The sequence below is a fragment of the Diabrotica virgifera genome, chromosome 1 (genome assembly GCF_917563875.1).
Source record: "Diabrotica virgifera virgifera chromosome 1, PGI_DIABVI_V3a".
Taxonomy (NCBI): domain Eukaryota; kingdom Metazoa; phylum Arthropoda; class Insecta; order Coleoptera; family Chrysomelidae; genus Diabrotica; species Diabrotica virgifera.
Genome location: NC_065443.1, coordinates 6506685 through 6533452, shown reverse-complemented (window position 1 = coordinate 6533452; position 26768 = coordinate 6506685). Strand labels below are relative to the sequence as shown.

General features: G+C 32.6%; 2 protein-coding genes across 3 annotated transcripts in view; both read left to right on the top strand.

Moving 5' to 3' along the window:
• Positions 1–26768, top strand: part of LOC114335340 (uncharacterized) — a 372740-nt gene that overhangs the window by 188684 nt on the left and 157288 nt on the right. The gene's annotated exons all lie outside the window — the stretch shown is intronic.
• Positions 11440–12300, top strand: LOC126881951 (uncharacterized). The gene is made up of 2 exons (XM_050646694.1): positions 11440–11777; positions 11947–12300. The coding sequence occupies exons 1-2, from the start codon at positions 11625–11627 to the stop codon at positions 12298–12300; spliced, it is 507 nt and encodes a 168-aa protein (XP_050502651.1). The 5' UTR covers positions 11440–11624.

Sequence of the window (26768 nt, the reverse complement as noted above, 5' to 3'; positions counted from 1 at the left end):
TTATTGGTCATAAAGATATAATAAAAATGTGACTTATTAAATGCATTAACAAATATATTCAAATTCTTGCCAAAAAACTAACAATTCTGGATTATACTTATTTATGGCTTTTGGTATCTGTTTCGCTGGTAACTTCTTGATGTCGAATGGTACTGCTGTAGACTTCTTGTAGACCTGGGCAGATGTCCAGCCCTAGGCCCCTGCAGCTGGAGATGGTAGTTGTTGCAGTCTATCTAGATGTCATGTTGTCTTCGCCTTATAAGTAGCATCACCGGTGATGTTGACGGCTTGAGGCTCCGAAGGGAGAAAGGTTGAGTTATTCCCAAAAACTATAAGATAAAAACACATATCAAATATCGAGAAGAAAAACCAAAAACCAAAAAAATTGGCAAAGGATAAATTAAATGGAATTAAGATGAGGGGAATAGTTAAAATTTGATTTACACGTGCATATATGAAAATTAGAAAGAAATAGTTATTTAAAACTGACCATGTGGTCGTAGACATGGAAGGTTAGGTATAGGAAAAACTGACTATAAGAAATTATTATAAAAAGCTGTATGAAAAACTCACCCCAAGAGAATATTAAAGTCTGGAAATAAATGTTTTATTTTTGAAGCTTCTTTGGCCTCTATAACTTTACCACCTCAATTTTGAGAATTGTGACACTCATTGATATGACAGCGTGAACTGTATAAAGGTAGGATAAGCGATAAGCATGTTCCGTATTAAAAGACAGATATCTACAGAGTAAGGATATACGGGGTACGTTCAGTATATTCAGTTGATGATTTAAATAAAAAGAGATATAGTAAATAGAAGATAATAAAAGAGGGTAATAAAAGAGGGTAATAAAAGAGGATAATAAAAGAGGGCGCCAACGAGTTTTTAACGAAGAAAACAGGTAAAACAAATAAAAGAAAATTATTAATGAAATATTAAAGAAAATAGAGTAAAATAATTATTTAAAAATAAAATATCAAAGATGTGACGTTTTCAACGTTACAAAGAACAGAAAATTAGCTTACTTCGGTCACATTATGCGTAATGATAAATACCGACTACTACACTTGATTCTACAAGGCAAGATTGATATGGGGGCAGGAGAGGCCCTGGACGTAGACGTTTATCCTGGCTGGTCAATCTTAGGAAGTGGACTGGTCTAACTTCAACTGATCTATTTCGAGCTGCTGTAAATGGAATAAGAAGGATCAATGTGGTCGCCTACATCTCCAGAAGATAGGCACCTTTAGAAGAAGATTAAGCGCATAAAAATAGAGCAGGGGGTTAGACAAAGAGAACCAATGGATGTTGCCTAAACTCTTTAATACGGTGCTGAAACATGCTTTTAAGAATTTGGAATAGCTAGCAAAGGGAATAAAAAATAGATGGAGGATAATTGAACAACTTACTTTCCCTCCATGATATAATTATGGGCCATTCCATTTCAAATCACTCAATTTTGGAGCAAAAAAAATTTTGGACCTCCGATTTGTCTGAAAATTGGTATATAGCTTCTACGGGACGTAATTTTCTTCTTCTTTTTTTCTCAAAGTGTTATTTTATGCGATTTTACAGTGATTTGGTGTTTATTTATACAAATTTGCATTTTCTATCGTAAAGTATCAATGAAAAACATAATATTTTAATAGAAGGGACTCAAAAATGTCATTATATGGCATTATAACAAGTTATTTTGATTCAAAACAAGCTTTTGATCAAATTTTATAGTGTAGAAAACGTTAAAATACCGTTTTTTACATTTTTCTTCATTCCCAAAATACATCATAATCGATTTGGCTGAAAATTTGCCCACAAATAGACAAAACATAGGACTTTAAGAGGTGAGAAGGATTTGAATTATATTACAATACCAAAAAAGTTACATGCAATATTATAGTCAAAAATATAGGCGTCTACTGCAAGTACAATTAACTCGAAAATATCGACCTCACGACAAAAATTGTTATAAAGAAATTGTAATAATTGTAAACACGATTTATTTGGAACAATTTCAGTTCCTACCATTTTTGTCGAAAATTTAAAAATGGAGGAGATGTTGAGCAAAACAGGTTCTCCTTTAAAATCAAGATGGCTGCTAACGTAACGGAGGAATTCATTCGTGATTTTAAATTTAGGCTACTATTGACTCCCCTAAAAATCAGAAAAATAAAATTTTGGGCAGCTCGGCATTCAAGGTCAAATGCTATCCCGACTGGACTAATATATACTTTTGAGTCTGATATTACTGCATGTAACTTTTTTGTTATTGTAATATAATTGAAATCCTTCTAACCACTTAGAAGTCCTATCTTTTGGCTATCTGTGGGCAAATTTTCAGCCAAATCGATTATAATGTATTTTGGGAATGGAGGAAAATGCAAAAAACGGTATTTTAACGTTTTTTACACTATAAAATTTGATCAAAAACTTGTTTTGATTCAAAATAACTTGTTATAATGCCATATAATGACATTTTTGAGTCCTTTCTATTAAAATATTATGTTTTTCATTGATACTTTACGACAGAAAATGCAAAGTTGTTTAAATAAACACCAAATCACTGTAAAATCGCATAAAATCACATTTTGAGAAAAAAAGAAGAAGAAGATTTTTTGACCTTAAATATCTTATTTTTACGTCCCGCAGAAGCTATATACCAATTTTCAGACAAATCGGAGATCCAAAATTTTTTGCCTGAGTGATTTGACATGGAATGTACCTTATACTAGCTGAGGATCTAGGAATGGCAAGAGATAAGATACAGAAAATCGAAACGTCAAACAATGAAAATGTTTCATGTGAAAAATCACATATAAAAATAATATTTAACTTAGACATGCCACGAGAATTTATATATTTTGGATGAGGTATTCGGTACTAAAGGTAAATCTTATCTTCTTCGAGCAAGTTGTGGTAAAATATGGATAAGAAAATCTTATTTTATATCCAAGTAAAAATTTAACTAGTTTAACATAAAAACTACTTCTGCTGTATCGTAAAGAAAACTATAAAAAACTTACTCAAAGAAAATGGGAGTTCATAAAATATTTTATGTCGCAATTTTTGCTTTCTTACAGCCAAAAATATACTTGCCAAAATTACAAACCTTTCAACGCCTGAGGGTCATATTTTTAAATTTTCTAAGAGGTTTATTTTTATGTAACGGTTAAGTCGATAGTCAAAGGAAATTGAAAACCTGCATTTTTGCTTCTTGTATAATTATAAAAAATTCATAGTAGATATTTGTAACGAGCGCTCTAATAACCGGCAAAATAGCGCAAAAGGTGGAAAACATATTAAGTTGTGAGATAAAAAGAAATGAAACCGGCAGAGGTGGGAAATTTAGCGATCAAAACCTATTAATTTACATTCTATTGACTGTTTCAGACCTTTAGACCTATCAGAGGAGTATGTCAACTAAAATTGTCACTGTCACAATGGCAGTTGCCAAACTCGTCCTAAACGTCCAAAGGTGGGAAACAATAAATATAATGTAAATTTAGAGGTTTTTATCGCTAAATTTCCCAACTCTACTAGTGTCATTGTATAATAGTCCAGAGAAATAAGATTTTTCTCGTGACACATCCCCCTCCAGGCCGAAACCAAATTTTTTGAGTTGTATAGACATTTATAATAATAACCTATATGTTTCCTGTAGCCGATTTTGATGATATACATACAGTCGGAAAAATGAAAGAATACCCATGAACGAACATATAAAACACGCTGTATTTTCCTGTCACCGTGTCACAAAGAAAATTGTCCAGTGCAAGTACATCTAACAATAATTATTACATGTACTTGCGCAGGCCAATTTTTTGTGTGACACGGTGACAGGAAAATACAGCGTGTTTTATATGTTCGTTCATGGGCATTCTTTCATTTTTCCTACTGTAGTTATAAATAAAAGAAGATCAAAAAACCGTAAATTTTTGCTTTTTTCGTCTATTACTAAAAAGTGAAGCATTCTAAACAAATTTGAAAATAATAAACTCATAACTCATATAAAAAACTTCAATATGGCGTTCGCTGAATATGTCTATCCTTAATGGTTGCTTAGAAAATTGCAAAATAAATCATAAATTTTGAGTTTTTGAAGTTATACTTCTTTACGGGCGTAATGACGGTGAAATTTTATATGGGAAAACCTAGCGACCGGGCGCATGCGCATTATAACTTTGTTCTGATTGGATGTTCAAATGACATGACAAAAATTATCCAATATGGCAGCTGTGGCACAGCTGTGGGACTGTGCATGGTTTGGTTATAATGTATGCTTGTTGCGTTTTAAAATTTGTAGGAAGAGAAACAACAAACAAAAAGTTAGTTAATGGTTATACTGCCTTTTTAAATAGTTTTCATATTATATTTTTGGACTTATTTACATAGAAGAGATGATTGTTGACTGCCAATGTGAAAGCTCATCAAACTGTGCCTAGTATGAGTGCCGCAGATCTCGCTTATTCAAAGCTAAAGAATCTTTCACTGGTAAGTGTTTTATAAATAGTTGATCAAATTTTGTTATGATATTTGAACATAGCCACTTTGCACGACGCAAGTGATTGCGAAATTTATTAGTCGTTATACGGGCTCCGATACCTACCTTGAACCTACCAAAATACATAAGTAGTATGTAATACTTTTTTTTACATAATTTGATTACCATCAAAATTTATATCAATATTCACCTAATACATTGTCTTCTTACCCTATGTTTTGTTGTATTTTTTCAATTCTAAATCATTTCAATTCAAAATCAAAATAATTTGATTTACATAAGTTAAAAATGTCAAAAGGTTAATCTCTTTAGTTAGACGATCTTCGCACATAATGACAAGCTGTGTCTGTAGCGCAGTTTTAATGCGGGTGAATCCCAATACAACGCAAATACCAGCCGCGTGGTAAGTTGGTTCGAATCCCAATAGAAACTTTTATTTTTTTATTTTTTTTTATACATTTTATGATTGTAAGTATATTTATTATATAATTTTATTTTCAGAAAATACGTATTTAGTTAAAAATTTTTCCGACAATTAATGTTCAGAAATCATTTGTGGCATTTTTAATGTGTTTGTGTGTGTTTTATTTTTTTATTATTTTAATTTTTGGCACTGTTTTAATAAAAATGTTTGAGAAGTATTAAGTATAAATTAATTTAATATTTAAATAAAATATAAATAAAAAGTATATTAATTTCGTTTATAATCATATAATCATATAATAGAAGTATAACTTCTTACGTGCGTACAAAGTACACACACATTCTTTTTTTATAAATATTCAAAACTTATGTAAAAATTAACTTAGAACCTTCTTATTACACAGAATGCTGAGACTTCTGCTGCTTAAATTATACCCTAAATTTCAAAGCAATAATTGGTCAAATAGTTTAAAAGTTATTTAATTTGTTTATCCCAAATTAATTTTTTTTTGTTATCTCGATAAGTCAGAAAATTATGAAGTTACAGTAATACTTCGGACAGTTTATGAAAGAAGAACATTCATACTATTAAAGTTATTTAAAAAAAGTGACAAAAAGTAATTTTAAACAGTGTAAAATTATTTTACAAAAACATGTCAATTTTTTGCTTACTAATAAACAATTAGAATAACTTCTTAACCGTTACCCGTAGTAAAATTATTTTTCATATTTAGAAAGACTGAATTTTTATACACATTTAGAAAAAAAGCAATTGTCCTAGGAAAATTAGGGACGAAGTTAGAGTTAGCCCCCCGTTTTTTTAATTCACATGTTCTTGCTAAATAATTTTGCAATATTTAGAATTATTTTTTGTCATTTATTTTTAATTAAATTAATAGTGTAAATCTTCTTCTTTCATAAACTATCCAAAGTATTACTGTAACTTCATTATTTTCTGACTTACAGTGTTGCAAAAAAAATAATTTGGGATAAACAAATTAAATAACTTTTAAACTATTTGACCAATTATTGCTTTGAAATTTAGGGTATGATTTAAGCAGCCGAAGTCTCAGCATTCTGTGTAATAAGAAGGTTCTAAGTTAATTTTTGCATAAGTTATGAATATTTATAAAAACTCAAAATTTATGAAGTATTTTGCAATTTTCTAAGCAACCAATAAGGATATACATATTCAGCAAACGCCATATTGAATTTTTTATACCATTTATGAGTTTCTTACTCTCAAATTTTTTTAAAATGCTCAACTTTTTGGTAATGGACGAAAAAAGCGAAAATTTACCGTTTTTTGATCTTCATTTGTTTATAACTATGTATATCATCAAAATCGGCTGCAAGAAACATATTATTATAGATGTCCATACTACTCAAAAAATTTGGTTTCGGCCTGGAGGAGGTTATGTCACCAACAGGATATTTTTTTCCTTATTTCTCTGAACTATAATAGTTATTATACTAACTCTAGCAATGCAAAGATTTAACAAAGTTTAAACAATAAGCCAAGATATGCAAAATCAGGCTAGTAGGAGTAACCACGGAATTGGAGGGAAACTAAAATATTATGAAAAGGAAGCAAAACAGTGGTAATTGAAAATACTAAGTATTAAGTCAGAAAATACACAGAAATTGGTACGATGGGAAAAATATTGGGTATTGGGTACATAAGATATATGGAGGAGTAAAGGACAATGACAGCGCATGGAAAGGAAGAACAAACAAGGAAGTAATGGAGCTCTACAATTAACCCAGCATAATACAAATAGTAAAATCACAAAGAGTACATTTGGTGGAATATATTTGTAGAATTCCGACAAAGAGACATGCAAATAAAGTATTAACAGGAGGAGCGGGCATAAACTCCAGAAGAGAAAGGCTAAAAAGGAATTGGCTAGAAGAGGTTGAAATCGATGTAAAAAACTTAAGAATATCGGACAGAAAGGAAAAGATGAAAAGTAGAAATGAGTGAAAAAATAGGGAAAAATAGAATACGTTAGAGTCTAGGTCTGAAGAGCTGTATCCATCTTGGAAGAAAACTGTCATATATCAACATGTGACAATTTTCAGAAGTGATCATCGAAAAAATCGATAAAACTGGATGAACTTGCTGCCATACTAATAGCGAAATAATGCACTGGACTGCTTTTAACTACAGAAACGTAAACACTGACACGGCAAGAAAATTGTAGGTCGCGTAGCTCAGACTAAACCATACTAAGAAATCAACAGTTGGGAGCAGGTACAATTGCACATTACTTGAAGGTACACAGATGGTGTTCTAGAAATCTTTTATAGAACACCTTTTACAACAAAATATATTTTCCCTCCTTAGAGGCTTGTTTTCTCCTTTTTTGTTTTTATTGCTATTTTTCACCAATCGTAATAAATTAAAACATTTTTATCCAGCTGTATACTATAAAAAATTCAATTATCGACATTTATTTTTATTGTTTAGCTAATGCCTCGACAACTAATGGCCATTGGCATGGTAGGTACGGTGAATTTTTGCAGTTGTGTTCCTAGTGTCATGTGTAGTGTGTGTTGAGTAAGTGTCTTGTTACTTTGCAAAGTCGACGTTATTGTCTTTGCAAAGAGACGCTAATTGTATCCGAACATCTGCGGTCACTCCGGTGAGAATTATCAACATTTAATATCAGTGCGACTTTCCTCTAAAATATTGTTTTAAAGAAATAAGCAAAGAAAGTAAAAAAGAGTGTTTTTAATTATTGTTAACTATTTAAATTTTTTTATTAATATTCTCGATCTATTTGAGAGGGAGAATAAGTCAATTAGTATTACTAAAGTTATCACACAACTTTTTCCGAAATAATCAGAAAGCTACCTCTCACATCCACCCCAAAACAAATTTGTCCCGCTCTAAAAACCGTTTAACTAGATTACACTTTTTTATTTTTTGCTTTAAAAGCAATTTCAGCTTATTAGCTTAAAAGGTTCTTAAATACCGTGCTTAGCTCTGTTATATATCATAAGTTCCCGTCAGTTTTTCATTACTGTGCTGTAAATCCTACAGGAAATCAAAATGCAGCCGGTGAAACCTGGGAATCACCGCAAATTCATCACGCATTAAGTATGCTTAGTTGTTGGTCCGCAAACCCTTTCCCACAGGACGAATCAATTTTTTTTATGAACGCGGTTTCGTATTCTCCCTTTTCTGGCTTGTAAAAGCTTATTAACAATTTAATTTTGCGTACGCTTTGGCCTTCTGCCCTCTCAGTAGGGATATTATAAGTATGTTATTGTGGTTTTTATGTTAATATTTTCCTAAGGGATCATACAAACTTATAATTTATGTAATGTTACGCTCTGTTTGTTAACAGCTCCCGAAATAACTCCAATATAATTTGCTACCGTGGAAGGAGACCGTCATATCTCGAAATAAGTAAAAAATGGACCATGTTAGTGAACAGATTTCAAATATTCTATATTTTTTGGGTTATTGCATAAAGTTGGTTTATGCCTATTGCCGTTAGATAGCAGGTGTGTCATTATTGTTGTTCGAAAAGTTGGTTCGACATTTTGCACAATATTTTCATACTTCAGTGCTTCCCAGATATGTTAAGTGGGCGTACTTTTTTTGTTGAACACTGAATCTTTTTGAGTTATGTCAGTATTAAAAATACAGAAGTATTATCATATTTTATTTAAAGAACAGTTTACTATTTTGAGGGCATCCTTTGTCAAAAACAAAATAAGATAATACAATACTTTCTGTGGAGAATAATGCGTTATTTTGAGTTGTGTCAGTATTGTAAAGAAGTTGATATATTAAAAATGAGTGTAGCATTACGCATAAAGTATGCTTAGTTGTTGGTCCGCAAACCCTTTCCCACAGGACGAATAAATTTTTTTTATGAATGTGGTTTCGTATTCACCCTACTCGGGTTCGTAAAAGCTTATTAACAATTTAATTTGGCGTATGCTTTGTCCTTCTACCCCTCCCAGTGAAAATATTTTATTGTGATTTTTATGTTAATATTTTTCTAAGGGATCTCAGAAACTTAAAATTTATGTAATGTTCCGCTCTGTTTGTTAACAACCCCCAAAATAATTCCAGTATAATTCGGTGCCTTGGAAGAATATCGTTATATCTCAAAAAAGGTAAAAATGGAATATGCTAGTGAAATATTTCAAATATTCTATATGTCAGATGACAGAAGTGTGGTTTTTGTTATTCGAAAAGTTGGTTCGACATTTTGCACAATTATGTCATATTTGTATTGTCATATTTCAGTGCTTTCCAGATATGCTAAGTGAACGTACTTCTTATGTGGAACACTGCATCTTTTTTAGTTATGTCAGTATTTAAAAAAGAGCATACTCTTTTCATATTTTATTTAAAGAAAAATTTATTATTTACTGTTTTGACATATGCCATCTTTTTTTCAAAAACACAATAAGATAATTCAATAAATTCAGTATTTTGAATTGTATCAGTCTTTTTTAAATAAGGTGAGGTTAAAATTTAAAATGAATTCTAGTATTTGTTTCAGTTATATCAGTATTTTAGAAAATTATTAGAATTTTTTGAATTGTTGAACCCAATTAGCAATAAATTATTTCGACTTATGACGTTCGTAAAAAAATAAATTCACTTGAGATTAGTTTAGATTATAAGAAGGTCTATAAAAAAGACTTTAGCATGAGTCTGTTAAATAATGAAGAGCAGTAGGTACTTTTAAATAATTTCCTGCAGAATGACAGTGTGTTTCTCAGTTTTTACACTAATGGCATCTGTGTTCTTATTTTTGTGACAAATATACTATTGTGCTCTATATTTTCTCTCATTTATGAGATTGATCAGTATCTTATCAATTCAATTAATTAATAATTAATTATTTTAATTGCTACTCATGGAAACAAAACCAAAATTGAATAAATCTTTCCAATAATAAAATGTTCTCAGGGCTAATTGATTTTAATATATCACCTTTAGTTTGTGGCTTCTAGTATTTCTCGTTGCTTACTTCATCCAGGAGAAAACAGGGAAAATAAATATGCTCACAATCATATAAATTTTATGAATACTATTTATTCATATACTTTACCATAAATATAAGATTTAAAATGTATGCTAAAACTTTGTTCTCTAGTTAAAATATTTTTTCTACGAGCGTGCAAAAATGTCTACTTTCGCGCACGCGTTTTAGGTTAGAAAGTTTTACTTTTCCGCACTGAATTTAGATATTTTAATATGGCCTTAAAATAATTATAATACATATGATGAACTAATATTTGGATATTATTTACTAATTTATTTCAAATGTATCTGATTGTGTTCATGTTTTATAAAATTGTTAATGTAAAATGTAAAATTGTATAAAATGTTATAAAATTATTTTGACATAATATTCGAAAGTCAAATCAGTAGACAATAACAGTGGTTTTGAATCGTCGTCATGGAAAGCAAGATCGTCGTCATGCGTGATCATGCTAACGAATTATGCTGACAGCACCTGAAAGTTTGGTTTTAATCACCTTGTCAAAGAATTAATTTGTGTATGTATTTTCATATTAATTAAATTAATTTATTAAGATTTGGTCATTTTTTAACGACTCGTAGAAAAAATATTGTTACTAACTGTTGCAGAAAGTCTCGCTTCGCGTCGTTTGGCAAACTGCAGTCGCGTGCGGAAAAGTATGACTTTCTGCACTTGTTAGGAAAATAACTATTATCTACTAAAAATAATCTGTAATTCTACTATCTCCTTTTCTTTTAACAAAATTTTATTTAAATGTTTCGGTAGACTGTTCTTAATATTATAAAAATAAAAACAAAATTTAATTTTCACCTTTTAAATAGATTACTTATGTCCTCTATGAATTTATAAATGAATAAATTATGCTGTAAAACTGTTAAATTGACAAAAAAACAAATATGGTATGTAATATCAAACAACTCTCTCTTTTCACAAATAATCTGACTAACCTTATGTATCTTCTTAACTTTTTCTCATGGATTGTGTTGTCCTCGTTTTTCCTACACGTGCTCCTCGGATGCTGCAACTGTTCTTCTTGTACAAACTGTTTCCCAAACAAAACAGCACTCGCTTGAAATCTCTCCTCAATTTAGTCTCTAACGTGATACAAATAATATTAATCTTTATAATTCCAAGATTTTTCCTCTCAGCTCGATATCGTGTGCAAAATTGAAACAAACCGGCTACTCGTTCCAGACACAAAACTGGAATCTATTCGGACACGAGGAGATTTTACTTCTCGACTCGATCACGATTTCGTCTCAACAGAAATCTGCTTACACGGCCATCAAATTAACCACTTTACACAATTTCACTACTTTCCAAACTCGACTGGTCTCTTCAGATCTTAATTACACAGTAAAACTGTTTCCCTCATCAAACTCAGACTCAACCATTCTATTTTCCCTCCATCGGTCCCTTTTGCCAATCACAAGCATTGTCTCAACATTACCTCCCTACTTTTATTTATTAAGAACAAATGAAGAGCTTATTGCAACATAATGGTAAGCCACAATTCTACAGAATTCTCTTTTATTGCATTATGTATTTGAAGAAACCTATGTTAAGCCATATAAAAATTATTTGGTGATTACTGCAATAGATGGCGGAGTTATTGCTGTATCGTGTTTATACAATCGCCCATTTCTGTTCACTTTTTCGCGTAAAACGTGGTAAGCCACATTAAAATGGCGCCGACATCAGGTGCACGTGCTGAATTAAGAGCGGTTTTAAGCGAAAATAGCAGTTTAAATGTCAATTTTATTGATGATAGGGATGACAGTGTAGCAGACAAAGACCATAAGCCCAGTGGCGATGATTTTCCGTCTCAATCTAGTGAGGTAAGCTTTATTTTCTGATTTTTTGGCTTACCATGTTTTTGCACAAAAATATTCATATATATTACATGGAACAATATGGTATGCCATGTGGCTTATCGAGTTATTGATATAAAATTTTTGAAATATTCGCAAATTCTAGAGTGTAATACAGTCTCTTTTGTTGTTCTAGGATGAATTGCAGGAACCAATACCCAGGCTTTTTAAAGATAAGGAGGTTAATTCAGAGAAGAAAAAACCAACAAGATGGAGACAACGAAATGAGGAACACTATGATCGAAATGAAAGAAAAAGAAGCCGTAATTCAGGACAGCAGTATACTTCTAAGAAAACCAAGACGATTATTAGTTCACGTGAAATTGGCGAAGAAAATTCCGTTTTACGGAAAGGCAGACCTGCAATAATAGAGTTGTCAAACATTCCCAAGAAATATAATGAACCTCTGAAAATTGCGAAAAATAAACTGGACAATATAAAAAGTTTATTTATATCCCGCCAGTGTACCACACTTTTTATAATCAGTTAAACGCAGCTTCTGAAGTTAATGAAGAAGTGGAAATAGTAGAAACATAACTTAGTTGATTTTTTTGTATTGCGATTTTTTAAATTTAAGAATATGTTAAGCCACATTTTTTTTTAATAAACTTATTTTTTTAATATAAATATGTGTTTTTTTTGTGAAATAATAAATGTACATGTATTTTAATAACTAATATAACTAACTAACAAGCGTTCAGGTTTTTACATTTAAACCAATATTTTTTAGATTTTTTTAAAACTTTAAACATTGATATCTCGGTTTTATTATTTTGTGGCTTACCATTATGTTGCAATAAGCTCTTCAAATAGTGTTGTATACAAATTTTCTGTCTTGTCAAATTTTCAGGAGATATTAAAATTAACTTCTTTCTTATATCTTATATCTTATATAATTCTCTAAATTTTCCCCATAAAATTATATAACAATACATTTGTAAATTTGTAATTTTGGTAAAGTTATCATACTTTTTCTGCTAAAATCAGAATGCTGCCCTGGTCTATTAGCAGAAATGTGTAAGATAAAACTAACCGTTAAAAAACAATGGAAGTTAACAGAGTATTTAAAAATAATTACAATATTTTGGCACGACCACCGCTGATAAAGGGACATTTCTGCCATTAAATACACCAAAACTTCCGTAGATATAATCTGCTCTCCCAAGATTGTTTATTCCACATTCTTCCCTAATTGGACCGTTAACAATAAAACGCCTTTATCCTTATTTTGATAACGAAAACCTTCAAAAACTAGATTAAATATTTTTCTGGCAGTCGCCGGGCCAAAATAAATTATCCACTTCTTTCTTGATATTCCTTCTAGTCCAGGCTGTATGCTCGCCCCCGTTAGATAAATTATTCCGATTCGTTTTTTTTTGTACAAATTACTCAGGTTCTTATAACAAATCCACAAAGTGCCAGGAGGTATCGCGATCGGAAAATTGTTTAAATATTTTTTTTATACAAATTCAAAAAATCAGTTTTTTCACTTCGGAAAATTTTTTTTAGATTCTTTGGGTCATTCTGAGCAAGAAAGGTTTCTTGTGATTTTTCTCTAAAACTGATTGTTGTCGAGTTACCTATATGCGATTTACAATTTGAAAAACGCGTAAATGGCTATTTTCAAAGCTTAATAAGTCGGTTAAAAATTATTATTATAAAGTCAGAAAGTGACCAAATCCAAACGCCCCCCTCCCTACAAAATCATGAAGAAATTTTTGTCATTATTTTATTACTAACAAGCTGTTATTTTCAATTATTAACAATGAGCGCTAAGCACGTATTGAAGCGACTATCAATGTGAGTGCGAGTGGGAAAAAATTGGACGGTCGGAATGGTGCATTTCTTTCGCACTCACACTCACCGTTGCCGGCTGTCTAATACGCGCTTAGCGCTTATTGGTAATAATTAAAAATAACAGCTTAGTAATAAAATAATGACAAAAATTTCTTCAGGATCTTGTAGGGTTTTAAGTGATCAAATTGTTTTATTTGGTCACTTCCTGACTTTTACAATAATAATTTTTAATGTTTGTCTGAAACTATTTTCTTGTGGCATTTTTACAATTAACTAGTTTTGATGGGAAATAAGCCACAATTTTACTAAAAAAACATGAATTTATTAACGTTTCGACGCCCAAATCGGGTGTGGTTATCAAAAAAAAAAAAATTAAAAAAAAATATATATTTTTTAGACAACGCCACCCGATTTGGGCCTCAAAACGTTAAGAAAATCATTTTTTTTAGTAAAATTGTCGCTTATTTCCCATCAAAACTAGTTAATAATTTTTAACCGCATTTAAATTTTAAATCGCATATAACTCGACAACAATCAATTTTAGAGAAAAATCAGAAGACACTTTTTTTGGTCAGAATGATCCAAAGAATCTAAAAAAATTCCCAAAGTGAAAAAATTGATTTTTTGTATTTGTTTAAAAAAATTGTTTAAATAATTTTCCGCCTTGTATTCTCAATATTTCTATACGGGGCAGAGACTTGGACTCTTCTCACACGCGAGGGCTAAAAAATTGATGCTTTTGAGATGTGGTGCTGGAGAAGAGTGCTGCGCATACATTGGACAGCTCATAGGACAAACGTTTCCATTCTAAACCAACTCGAGAAAAAAAAGGCTGTCCACAACATGTCTGCAACGAACTCTGCAATCCTTTGATCACGTGATTCGCAGAGGTGACGATAGTTTGGAGAGATTGTGTCTGAAAACGTTCCGGGGAGAAGATCAAGAGGACGATCACCAACTAGATGGTCCAACTAAATTAAGAATTCAGCTGGAAACTCATTCTGCGAAGATATTAGAGCAACTGAAGATAGTGACCAACGGAAAAAATAATGTTAGGAATACTGGAAGAAATCACGATCCTCAGTAAATGGGAAACGACAAGAGAGAGCGAGTGCCAAAAAAGGCCAATCAGAATAACTTACCTAACGGGGGAGAGCATACAGCCTGGACTAAAAATAAATTATCCACTTCTTTGTTGATATTCCTTCAGAACTCCCCTCGAATGGAATTAATAGCGCCTCGCGACTAATTTTGCTTTGTTTTCTGTTTTCCATGATTTCTTCCATCCCGTTATAATGAGGCCGTCGCATTCTCAGTCAGTAACGTACGGAAATCAATTTGAGCTTCATTAAAAACGATTTGCACACAAACCTAATCTAATTATTCATAGCACAAAATAAATTAAACTCTGAAACATTTTTGTCTGAGTCAGACAAGAGTAAAATTAGATAAAAACATTTCATTTCCTCGTTGTTTTATATTAAATACAGTGGAACCTCGATAACTTGGATTAATTGGGACCGCGACCGATCCGGGTTAGCCGGAGAATATGGTAAAAATTAATAAAATACTACAGATAAACTCCGTTAGAATTGAATCTAAATCTAAATTACTAAAAACACGTAAACACAAACCTAAGCAAACGGAAGCGAACAATATAAGACTGTACTACAACAATAAAGTCGCAATCAGAACGATGTTATGTTATTTTAGAACAGTGAAGACTAAGACCATTGTTTAAAAAAGAATTTTTTAAATAGTCTTTTAGTCTTTTTTAAACAATGCTAAGACAGTTTGATTGAAATAAATAAGGGAATACTACTACAGGTGCCTGTTGTTTCAGATAATTCAAGACAGTGAGCGTCGCTGAATACGCCCGGTTTGCGCTCGACCGTTTTGCGCCCTTACCTGAAATCGACCGGTTTGCGCTTTGCAATTTTCATAATAGAAATATCTAACTACTATAGTTTCCTTAATCGGCCGATTTGCGCTCTCTTGCAATATAATTTTAATTTCATTCTACAATAATAGTCTGGTGAATCTACCTGACTCAAAATCTGTGGGGAAGGAAGAAGACCCAACCCTTCGGTCCTAACTTAACTTTCGGGTATTTCCGTCTTTAGACATTAATTTTCATAATATTATCAAGAACCACATATTTCAGTGAGATATTAAATTAAATTTAAATGTTAAAATAAAAGCTTATCGCAATGTTTACTATATCTACAGGCGACAAGCAAGTAATTAAAACAAAATTATCCATGTTTCTATATGTGTTTCTATAATGAGAATTATAAAAAAATAGGCATTGAAATCTAAAAGCCGTGATTTTTTTAGCATTATAAAGTGAGTACAAAGACTAAGATTTTTTGTGTTTCCACCTTCCAATTGCTGTGCACATCATCTAGACTATATCTATTATTTTATAGTTTTATGATTTTTTAAAACTAATTTTACTAGCCTAACCGTTACCTGATCGTTATGGTAGAATAAAATTAAACGTCGATTACAAGAGAGCGCAAAATGGTCGATATAAGAAAATAATTAGCTATACATCTCCATTAAGAAAGTGTTAGAGTGCAAACCGGCCGATTTCAGGTAAGGGTGCAAAATGGTCGAGCGCATACCGGCCGACACCAGCGTCGCTCTGCCATGCTGCCGTGTGCCATGAGTCATTTTTATTATCGTATTGTTCAAAAAACACAAATACACATTATCTCTCAAATATTATATTACATACATATATGGCAGAGCGTCGCTCTGCCATGCTGCCGTGTGCCATGAGTCATTTTTATTATCGTATTGTTCAAAAAACACAAATACACATTATCTCTCAAATATTATATTACATACATACATTTTTATTTTGAATTGTTGAAATGTTTGTCTGATGAAAATCTGTCCGGGTTAGCCGGACTTCCGGGTTATCAGGGGACGACTTATCGGGGTTCGACTATATTTCATTTTCTTTTGAGCTGTTGCATTGAGCAAAATGCCCTCACAACCAGAGTTGAATTTTTTTTTCATTTTTTTTACGTTCATGTGATTAAAGCGGGTAACGGGTAGGGTAGCGTATAGGAACTCTTTTGGACACCAGGTAAACTGAATCAATCCCAGCCCTCCGCAGATTTCAGGAGTTTCCTGGCCCAGGAAACTAGTACGTGCTTAGGGTCCCTTGTCCAGGCTCACGGATGAAGACCACAACGGTATCCACGGCGGAGAATAACATCTTTGGTACCTTAATACCCTTCGGTGCCGGAATAAATACCTAAGGAAGATTCTTAACATTTACTGGCCAAACCGAATATCAAACCAGTAGTTATGGACAAGAACTAAGCAGGAACCTATATCTAAGACAATATATGCAAACTGAAATGAAGTTAGATGGGGCACACACTAAGGAGACCTGACAGACATAGCGAGGCAAGTTCTAGAATACACACCACATGGAAAGAGAAGACCAGGTAGACCCGTAGAAACGTGGAAAAGAAGTGTCGGGAAAGAAATTAATGCTATTGGGAAAATCTAGACAGAAATAAAGATGAGTGCAAAAGATAGTATAGAATGGAGGCAGACAGTTTATGCCCTATGCTCCGCATGGAGTGAAGAGGAATAAGTAAGTAAGTAAGTAAGTTAATTAAAATAATTTTTGGCGACCCTGTATAAATAATTATTAGTATTAATATTAATTTATATTAGGTACCGACAATTGAATAACATTTCAAACGAGCTAGCACACGACCCCTATTCTCATTTAATAATTAATTGTCGATTACGTCATCATGACCAGATGGATGACGTCAATAGTATGGTATACATGACAAAAAATCATAATTTAAAAAAAGAATGTGTGTGAAGAAGTTATACTTCTATTATTATGATTTCAACCAAAATAATATATTTAAACAGTCTATTTACATTTTATTTAAATATTAAACTAATTTTAATACTTACTACTTTTTAAAAATTTTCTTTAGGCTACGGAGACATTTGCATCATATTGGAAGATAGACCAACTGAACGTTTTAAACTTTTGACAGTTCTGAAGTTAACCAAATTAAAGAAACGACGAAACCCAAAAGACTCCATTTTCAAACAAATAAATATTTAAAAATAAAATCTTTGGATTTCTTTATTCGGAAACAGATTCTCTCTTATAGACTAAGAGCCGCTATAGGTGAAATTTCTTAATCATTTTAGGCACGATGGAACCCTATAACTTAAATAGTAGAACCTAAAAGAAAACGTTTGAACACTGTGCCGTTACTTTTCAGTGGCACATGCGTCGACAGTGGCGCATCAAACTTTCCACTTATGGACGGGCTAAATAAATTAAAAGTTACCCTCCCTTACTAACAAAATTCAATTTTTTTTATTTTTTTAAGTTTTATGTGATTAACACATAGGATTCAACGTAATTTTAACCCACCACCCCCTTCCCCCTGCCCCCACCATCAAAAACTTCATTTTTCGTTTTTATTTTTTTTGGTGGGATGCAATCAATTTTAAAATTTCAAAAAATTCACACGCATAGCTGAGGCTTTTATAAAATACGCCTATTTTTTACAGACCCATAGGTGGAGTGTACATAACCTCAAAAAATTAAAATAAACTTTTTTTTCAAAAAAGCGTATAACTTTTTTTGAGGAATAGCTGCAGGTCTAATTTTTTCTTAATCTTATGTGTTTTATCAAACACTATATTCTTTATTTTTTTCAGATTTTTCCGTAAGGCTCCCCACCTTCAAAAATCCGAAAAATTGTTTTTTGGGGGGTTTTGGGGGATTTTCCCTATTTGATAGACTTCATAATATATCAAATCAATTTTGTTTTTATAGGTTATATGTAACTTGAACTAACTGAGTTCTTTAGAATATTTAAAAATCAGAAAAACACGTTCAAACCCCCCAAAACCCCCTTAAAAAACAGTTTTTTGGATTTTTGAAGGTGACCAGCGTTACAGAAAAATCTGAAAAAAATTAGAACCATAGTGTTTGATAAAATACACAAGACTAAGAAAAAATTAGATCTGCAGCTATCCTCAAAAAAAAGTTATATACTTTTTTCAAAAAAAAAATTTTAAATTTTTTTGAGGTTATGTACACTCAACCTACAGGTCTATAAAAAATAGACGTGTTTTATAAAAGCCTTAACTATGTTTGTGAATTTTTTGAAATTTTAAAATTGATTGCATCCCACCAAAAAAAATAAAATCGAAAAATAAAGTTTTTGATGGTGGGGGCAGGGAGAAGGGGGTGGTGGGTTAAAATTATGATGAATCTTATGTCTTAATCTCATAGAACTTAAAAAAATGAAAAAATTAAATTCTGGTAATGAGGGAGGGTATTTTTTAATTTATGTATCCCGTCCATAAGTGGAAAGTTTGATGCGCCACTGTAGACGCATGTGCCACTGAAAAGTGACGGCACAGTGCTCAAATGTTTTCTTTTAGGTTCTCCTATTTAAGTTATAGGGTCCCATCGTGCCTAAAATGATTAAGAAATTTCACCTATAGCGGCTCTTAGTCTATTATGCCTATTACCCATTTTTTCTAAAATTTGCAAGGAATAAAGGATGATGAATGTAGAGACATGGGGAGTCTATGTAGTTGAACTCCACAACACATCAATTCAACGAGTCAAAGATCAACAAATATAAAATGCCTTTATTTAACCAGATTAGTTTGATTTTTGTGGAATTGAAATATTAAAATACAACAAAACATATACTATGAAAACAATATTGAATATTGGTAGAAATTTTGTTGGTAATCAAATTATGTAAATCAAAGCATTACCTTCATACTAGGTATAGGTCTGGATCCCGCGTATGAAAAAAAGTTTATTAATAGCAAGCTGAAAATTTGTTAATGGGTGTCTAGTTGGACAAACTTTGATATATAGGAACCCCGGAACAGGGGAAGTTTTAATTGTGGAACAGGTTAAAAATTTGGAACGGTCACACCACGAAAACGTCACATGTAATTTGTCCTGCAGAACTTCCAATTGATTTGTTACCCTTTCATTAAACAATCATGCAAAAATTAGGCTGCTATTTATCACCAAATGGGAATTATAATGAGTGGAACACGTAGAATATGTCAAATAAAAGGAATTATGACAGGCGATAAATAGCAGTCTGATTTTTGTATGAGAGTTTAATGAAAGGGTAACAAATCAATTGAAAGTACTGTCGGACAAAATACAAGTGACGTTTTCGTGGTCTGACCGTTCCAAATTTTTAACCTGTTCCACAATTAAAACTTCCCTTTTCCAGTGTTCCCATATATCAAAGTTTGTCCGACTAGATACCCTTAAGCTATTAAGAAATTTTCAGCTTGCTATTAATCAACTTTTTTTCATACGCGGGATCCAGACCTAGTAGGTTTATTTTACATTTTCCAAATAGGTAGGTACCTATGTAATTTTTATTACGATACTGAAACATTTACAATTACGTACTTACCTGTTGCTTTTAAAAACTATTTAAAAAGTCACTACAATAATTATAATCTTGCTTTTTTTCTCTGTCCTCACAACAATAAAAACTAATATGTACAACATTTGTTTACCCATAGCCAACATAATATTGAACAATTATTGACAGGTCATTGTAATTACCCAATCAGAGCACGTTTAACGTTTCAGCTGCGCTCAGAACCATAACTTTTGATGAATTCGCGCACATATAAATTTACTCCCAACTCGCCTAAAGAAGTATAACTTCAATAAAAATCGACCGGTCTCGGGATTTTTCCTTAAAATCGTCTGCTTACGAACTACCTAACGAATTTATTTCTTTTATCTGCACCATATTGTATAACAAAACACTGCACAAATTTCACTCCACTTTATTCCAATCCAATATTCCTGATTAAATTTTGAAATCGCCAGTTGTGTAAAGTTTATAACCTTAAAATTGTACTTCACTGTTCGCCTTTCAACAACTTCGACTTCGTTTCTTATCTACTTTACGTCTCTTCTACTTTCTACTCGGGCTGCTAGAATAGAATAGAAGTGGGTTTATTATAAATTTTTGATTGTCTGTGTGCATTCGCGTTCGGCTTGCTCGTTATTTCTACTGGCTTTGTGTCAACTCTCAACAAAGAGTTGCAGCTATGATGGATATTGTGATTTCAAAATATTTATGATACCTATAAACAGCATGAAATAAAAATTAGAAAGCTTATTCGACTTTCTTACGACTTTCTTTATTGTTTATATGAAAACTTTCGTCTCACAATATTTATGGATAGTTATGTCGCTTATAATCGTCCCATTTCAGTTTCAAGACAAGTTCTAAATAACTTTTCACACAGCCAGCACTGCCCCATAGTTCTTGAATTAGGCTATAAAGTCCCAATTACTCACTGCACCCATACACCAAGATGGAACTTCAAAAATACTAACTGGGTGAAGTCCATTGATGAACTGGACAACATTGTTATGTTGATTCCCCCTAAGAGTTCAAATTACTATAGATTTACGAAGAGAATGGTGATCCCAAAACTGAAGATAAACTTCTTAATAACTGAGATGTTCAATGACGCAAGAAATGAGAAGAAATGACATAAAGCAGCGGTTCTCAATCTGTGGTACATGTACCACTGGTGGTACATTTCATTATTTGAGGTGGTACACAAAACTCAAAACAGCCAAAATATCAGCACCACTATTGGCACAATTATAGGTAATTAGATCACCTAGCTAGATAGGTATTTTAGTTAGGTGGTACCAAAAATAATAACAAGTATTTGGTGGTACCTGACTCAAAAAGATTGAGAACCGCTGACATAAAGTATAGACTCCAAAATTCAAGCAGGAAAGTATGCAGTCTCTTAAAGGAACTGGACAGCTCCAACCTTCTGACTCGTTGACAGCAGAAAATTACACCATCCAAATAGCTGCACGGGTTGTAAAACTCTCCAAAGCCCCAAAAGTTAAAGAACACCATACATCATCAATATCATCTTTGGTTTTTACAATACTTCGTTAGTCTTTATCACGTTTACTATTGTCTTTCATTGGTTCCGATCCTGTGCTACTATTTTCCATGGTCTCACTTCCATTTTCTCCAGGTGTTTTCTGGCTGTATCTTTCCACTTTTTTCTAGGCCATCCTACCGATCTTCTACCGTCTGATCTTTCCCAAAACACATTGCTAATCAGTCTGTCGTCATCACTCCGTACCGCATGGCCTACCCATCTTAGTCTATTGGTTTTTATGTATCTCACGAAAGAACACCATACGGGAATTGAAAAATACTAAGAAACATTCGCCGAACAACCGGAACCTACCCTGAATACTACAATCCCTTTAAAATATAGGAGGTGAGTAAGATATTAAACTATACCAAATCTGGAAAAGCACCAGGATTTACCGTAATCTACGCAGAGATCCTAAAACAGTGTGAGAAACACGCATGAATGTGGCCAAGTAAATTCTACTCTAATATCCTTACAACAGGATCTGTGCCAGCGGGTTTCACAAAAGCAAAAATAATTTCAGATCTTAAACCCAATAAACTCTAAAAAGGTTGTCGAAAGCTACCGCTAAGCTGTTGAGCTCATGTTACAAACTGCTTGAGAAGTTACTCGTGAACAGACTCAGATCAGTCAAGATCAGACAGATCAGACAGATCAGTCAACAACATTTAAAAACTACAGTAGTGTACAATAATCTAACTGATGGGAGGGACGAATGTATCTTTAAATTTCTGAATACTATACCGTGTAACATAGTATCATGCCGTGTAGCTGAGTTGCTATCATACAACCGGTGATTGATTACTTTGGAGTAAATGTTTAGTAATTAAATGGTAAATGGACAGTTTTGAGTCTGATAGTTTTCAGTAAATACTTCAGTGTCCCATATAACGTCCCATACATACAAATGTACCATATATCATCCCCACTCCTTACGGCAAGACAGCTAAATGAGGAAGATTCCAATAAGGTTGTGTAGCTGTTTTCTTGAGGATTGACCTACTTGCTTATGGTGTTTGAAGTAGGTAGTTGCCTATGGTGACGAACTTGCCTAATGAAGATTTTAGCGCCCACTAAAAATGGAAGGAATGAGCGCCTACCAGGTATGGAATTAAGCCGCTTTGAGTGGAAGACTCTAAACCTTATTAGAACATCCCATGGGCTAGGTAGTGAAAGGAATACGTATATGTGATAAGGATATCACTTGTCAATTATTTTAATTAGGAAATATGAAATAGATCTCGAAATATTCGAAAAAATCGATTTTTATGGTAAGTTAGATTTAATTGAGCTCCAGAATATATAGATCAATACTTGACTTATGTTTTGGTTACACTCTGTAGTTTACGATATATCGGTCAAAAATCACTTCTTCTGTATATGGTGCTATTAGGTATATTAATTTCATATTTTTCACTCTAATTCTTTGTATTTTTATCTTCAAACAATAGTTATTTATGTACCAAGTCAGTAAAGTTACTCTTTATCGAACGAGTCTGATATTATGAGCAAAGCGAGCTTAGTGAGCGAGGCGAATAACAGACGAGTTCGATAAAGAGTCTTTACTGACGTGGTGCATACAAAATTTTATCGCCAACAATTTGATATTGGTTTTAACACTTACTTACAATTTAAAATTTAATTTTTTTTTAAATTTTAGACGTAATAAAATGTTCATGACAGTGATGACAGATGACTTCAGCATGATGGCCGCTTTCGATTTTTAATAGTTAGTTATCAATGTTGGATAATTACTAAATCGGTAAAGTTTTGATTTATTTTGTATGAATATAATTAGAAAATACTACAGAATTTCACTTTTTGACATAAGTTTAATTAAAAGTGGCGTAAATTTTGTACAATATTTTTAATAATTAAAGTAAATAAATTGTAAGTTAACTCAAATAAATAATCGATTACTGCCATCGACCACTTACATTCAATCTCGATTAATCGCGACAGGTAAACTAAAATTCTTCTTTCAGTACAATAAAGTGTTACTTTACTGCCGCAAATGAGGGCAAATGAGTACAATAATGAATGACTTTAGTGGCGGTTGGCGATAAATCTATATTATCTAATCTTAAGTCTTTTACCAATAATTTATAAAAAAACAATTTTTAGTTTTTTAATAAAGCGACTTTAACCTCAACTAATATAATTTTTTTATTTTATCCAATATACACTACCTTAAAAGCAATTCTCGCTTCATTACTCCCTCCTTGTACCTTCGGGTTAGGCGCACAATCGCACCTAACTTCCGAAACTTCATAAATGGGCCTTGAGATGTAATCTTTTCTGTTCCTGCTGGTGTGGCAAAACCATTTATCAATTGATTTATAGAACAGACTCTAATTACGCTGGCCTCCTGCTAGTTAGCTGAAAAAGAAGAGATTGGGATGGTTACAGAAGGCGTTGGGATGATCCAGCGGCTTTTTATTTTTTGTTCTCGAATTTTTTTGTGGATTTCATTGGAATCAAGTCAAACACTATTTATTTATAGGTTGTTCAATAAGGTTTGCTGTTCGATAAGAAAAACACAATTTTATGGTTTAAAATACACTATTATTAAATATAGTCTCCCTGAATTTTCTGAATACATTTCCCTGAATACATTTGTTTCAACGAAATTTCAATTTATAAATTCCATCCCTTAAAATTGGAAGTATCGAAGAAGAAAAAATTGTAGAAAAAGTATATAAGCAATAAAAGTGAAAGTAATTATCAAGAATATAAGGAACAGAGAATACTGGTTAAAAATAAAATTAAAGAAGCTAAGAATCGTCAATGGGGAGAATTTGGAAATAAAATGGAAAGTGATAGTAACGGTAATGCGAAGTTGCTCTATAGGACCCTAAAAAATCTAAGACAAAAGAAATCAAACGGAGTAACAGGTTTAGAGGACAAAGATGGTAACATATTATTAAAAAATGAAGAGATTACCGAAAGATGGCGAGAACATTTTATGGAATTATTAATGGGAGACAACAACGAAATAGAGAATGACAGGGAGGAGTATAATTTAAATGAACAACAAAATGATAATGACATAACATACGAAGAATACGGGGAAGCAATTTTAAAATTAAAAATGGCAAGACTGCAGGACACGATAATATTAAGGCTGAGCTAATTAAATATATGGAAGGAGAAGGCTTACAATAATTACTATGGAAGATCATAAGGAGCTGCTGGCGTACCGGATGCATACCTAGAGATTGGACTCTTGCAACTATTCTACCATTACACAAAAAAGTGATAAACATAAGAGTTCTAACTACAGGGGAATATCATTGTTGGTAGTCGCTAGTAAAATCTACGAAATAATACCAGAGAAAAAGCTGCGTGAAAATATCGAGGCCACACTGGATGACAGCCAATGCGGCTTTAGGCCAGGGCGAGGTACAACCGATCTCATATTCACGGTGAGACAGTTATCAGAAAAAGCCCTAGGCCCTAGAGCATAACAGGAAGTTATTTCTCGGTTTTATGGACTTGGAAAAAGCATTTGATCGGGCGCCACGTAACAAGATCTGGAAAATATTAGACCGTAGAAATGTGAAACCGAGGTTAATCCAAGCAATAAAGAGTATATATAAATGTACACGTAATAATGTAAGAACGAACAATCGCTCATCTCTAGAATTCTACACAAGCACAGGTGTAAGACAAGGTGGTGTTCTGAGTCCTTTGTTATTCATCACTCTAATGGACGAAATTGCAAAATAATGCAGGGGTAAGGTAAAATAGAACTAGGGTTATGGTGTATAAACTTCAACAAATTTACGTGTCAGAGTTGATATAGTATTTTTACTACAAAAACGTTATTACGTAGGTCAAAATTTTTGACGTAAGAGAACTGTCAAAGCATTAGATTGTGACTTTTCATTATTGCCATATTTATAATAAACATGGCAGTAATGGAAAGTCACATTCTAATATTTTGACAGTTCTCTTACGTCAAAAATTTTGACCTACGTAATAACGTTTTTGTAGTAAAAATACTATATATGCCGATGACCTGGTAAGTGTGGCAAAATCAGAAAAATACTTGCAAGTGAATGTGAATGTTTGGAATGAAGCCTTTAAGAAATATGGGATGAAAATAAATAATGAAAAAACACAAGTTTTAGTAATATCGAAAACTCAAGAAAATATAAATGTAAATCTGAATAATGAAACCATTACACAAGTAGAGGACTTCAAGTATCTAGGGTCAACAATGAATGGGCAAGGAAATAAAGAACCAGAAATAAACAGCAGGGTAATGAGTGCAACAAAATTATACTATGCACTAAATAAAAGTTTTATTAGGAAGAAAGAAGTAAGTCTGAAAACAAAAATGAAAGTATTTCAAACTGTATACGAGCCGGTGCTACTCTACGGTAGTGAAACGTGGACAGTGGACATCCGTAGTAAAATTCAAGCATGCGAAATGCGATTTTTACGTGCGGTATCCGGGGTGACCAGACGTGATCGTATAAGAAATGAAGACATACGTGAAAGGTGCGGTGTTGGAAGGAACTTAGACAGACTTGAAACGAAACAGTTATCGTGGTTCGGACATATGGCGAGAATGAGTGAAGGTAGAACTGTAAAGAGGGTATGGAAAGCGGCATCTGACAACAAACGACGAAGAGGCAGGCCAGCAAGAACGTGGAACGCAAATATTGGAAAGGCTTGCGTAAAAAGAAATATTGGGTGGAGAAAAGCAGAAAAACTAGCTACTGACCGAAAGACATGGAGACGTCTGATTTATCCACTTACCTCAACACCGTAAGGTACAAGAAGACGGCTTAAGTAAGTAAGTAAGTAAGTAAGTAAATTCCATCCCTGAAGTGAGGATCTGAAAGGGCTGCAAAATACGCTTCCACAGCTGTTATGACCTCATCATTTGATGAAAATTGCATAATCACATAGAAATCGCAAGGGGCCAAATCTGATGGATACTGTGGATGCTCCAATAATCCGAACTTTGATTCATGGATTTAAGCCATTGTTAAAATGCCCATATAACACGGTGCGTTCTCCTGATGAAGAAGGATTTTTTTCTTCTACAAACCGAGTCTTTTTTCACATATTGTTTCCTTCAGCTGGTCTAAAAGATTACAATAATATCCATAATTTATTTCTTTACCAGTTTGCAAGTAATCCATAAACAAACTTTCTCTCGCCTAC

Bases quoted from the DNA above. Each gene is read 5' to 3' on its own strand.
- LOC126881951 (XM_050646694.1), top strand. From the start codon at position 11,625: ATGGCGCCGACATCAGGTGCACGTGCTGAATTAAGAGCGGTTTTAAGC. The intron at 11,778-11,946 runs GTAAGCTTTATT...TTGTTGTTCTAG, and splicing joins TTCCGTCTCAATCTAGTGAG to GATGAATTGCAGGAACCAAT.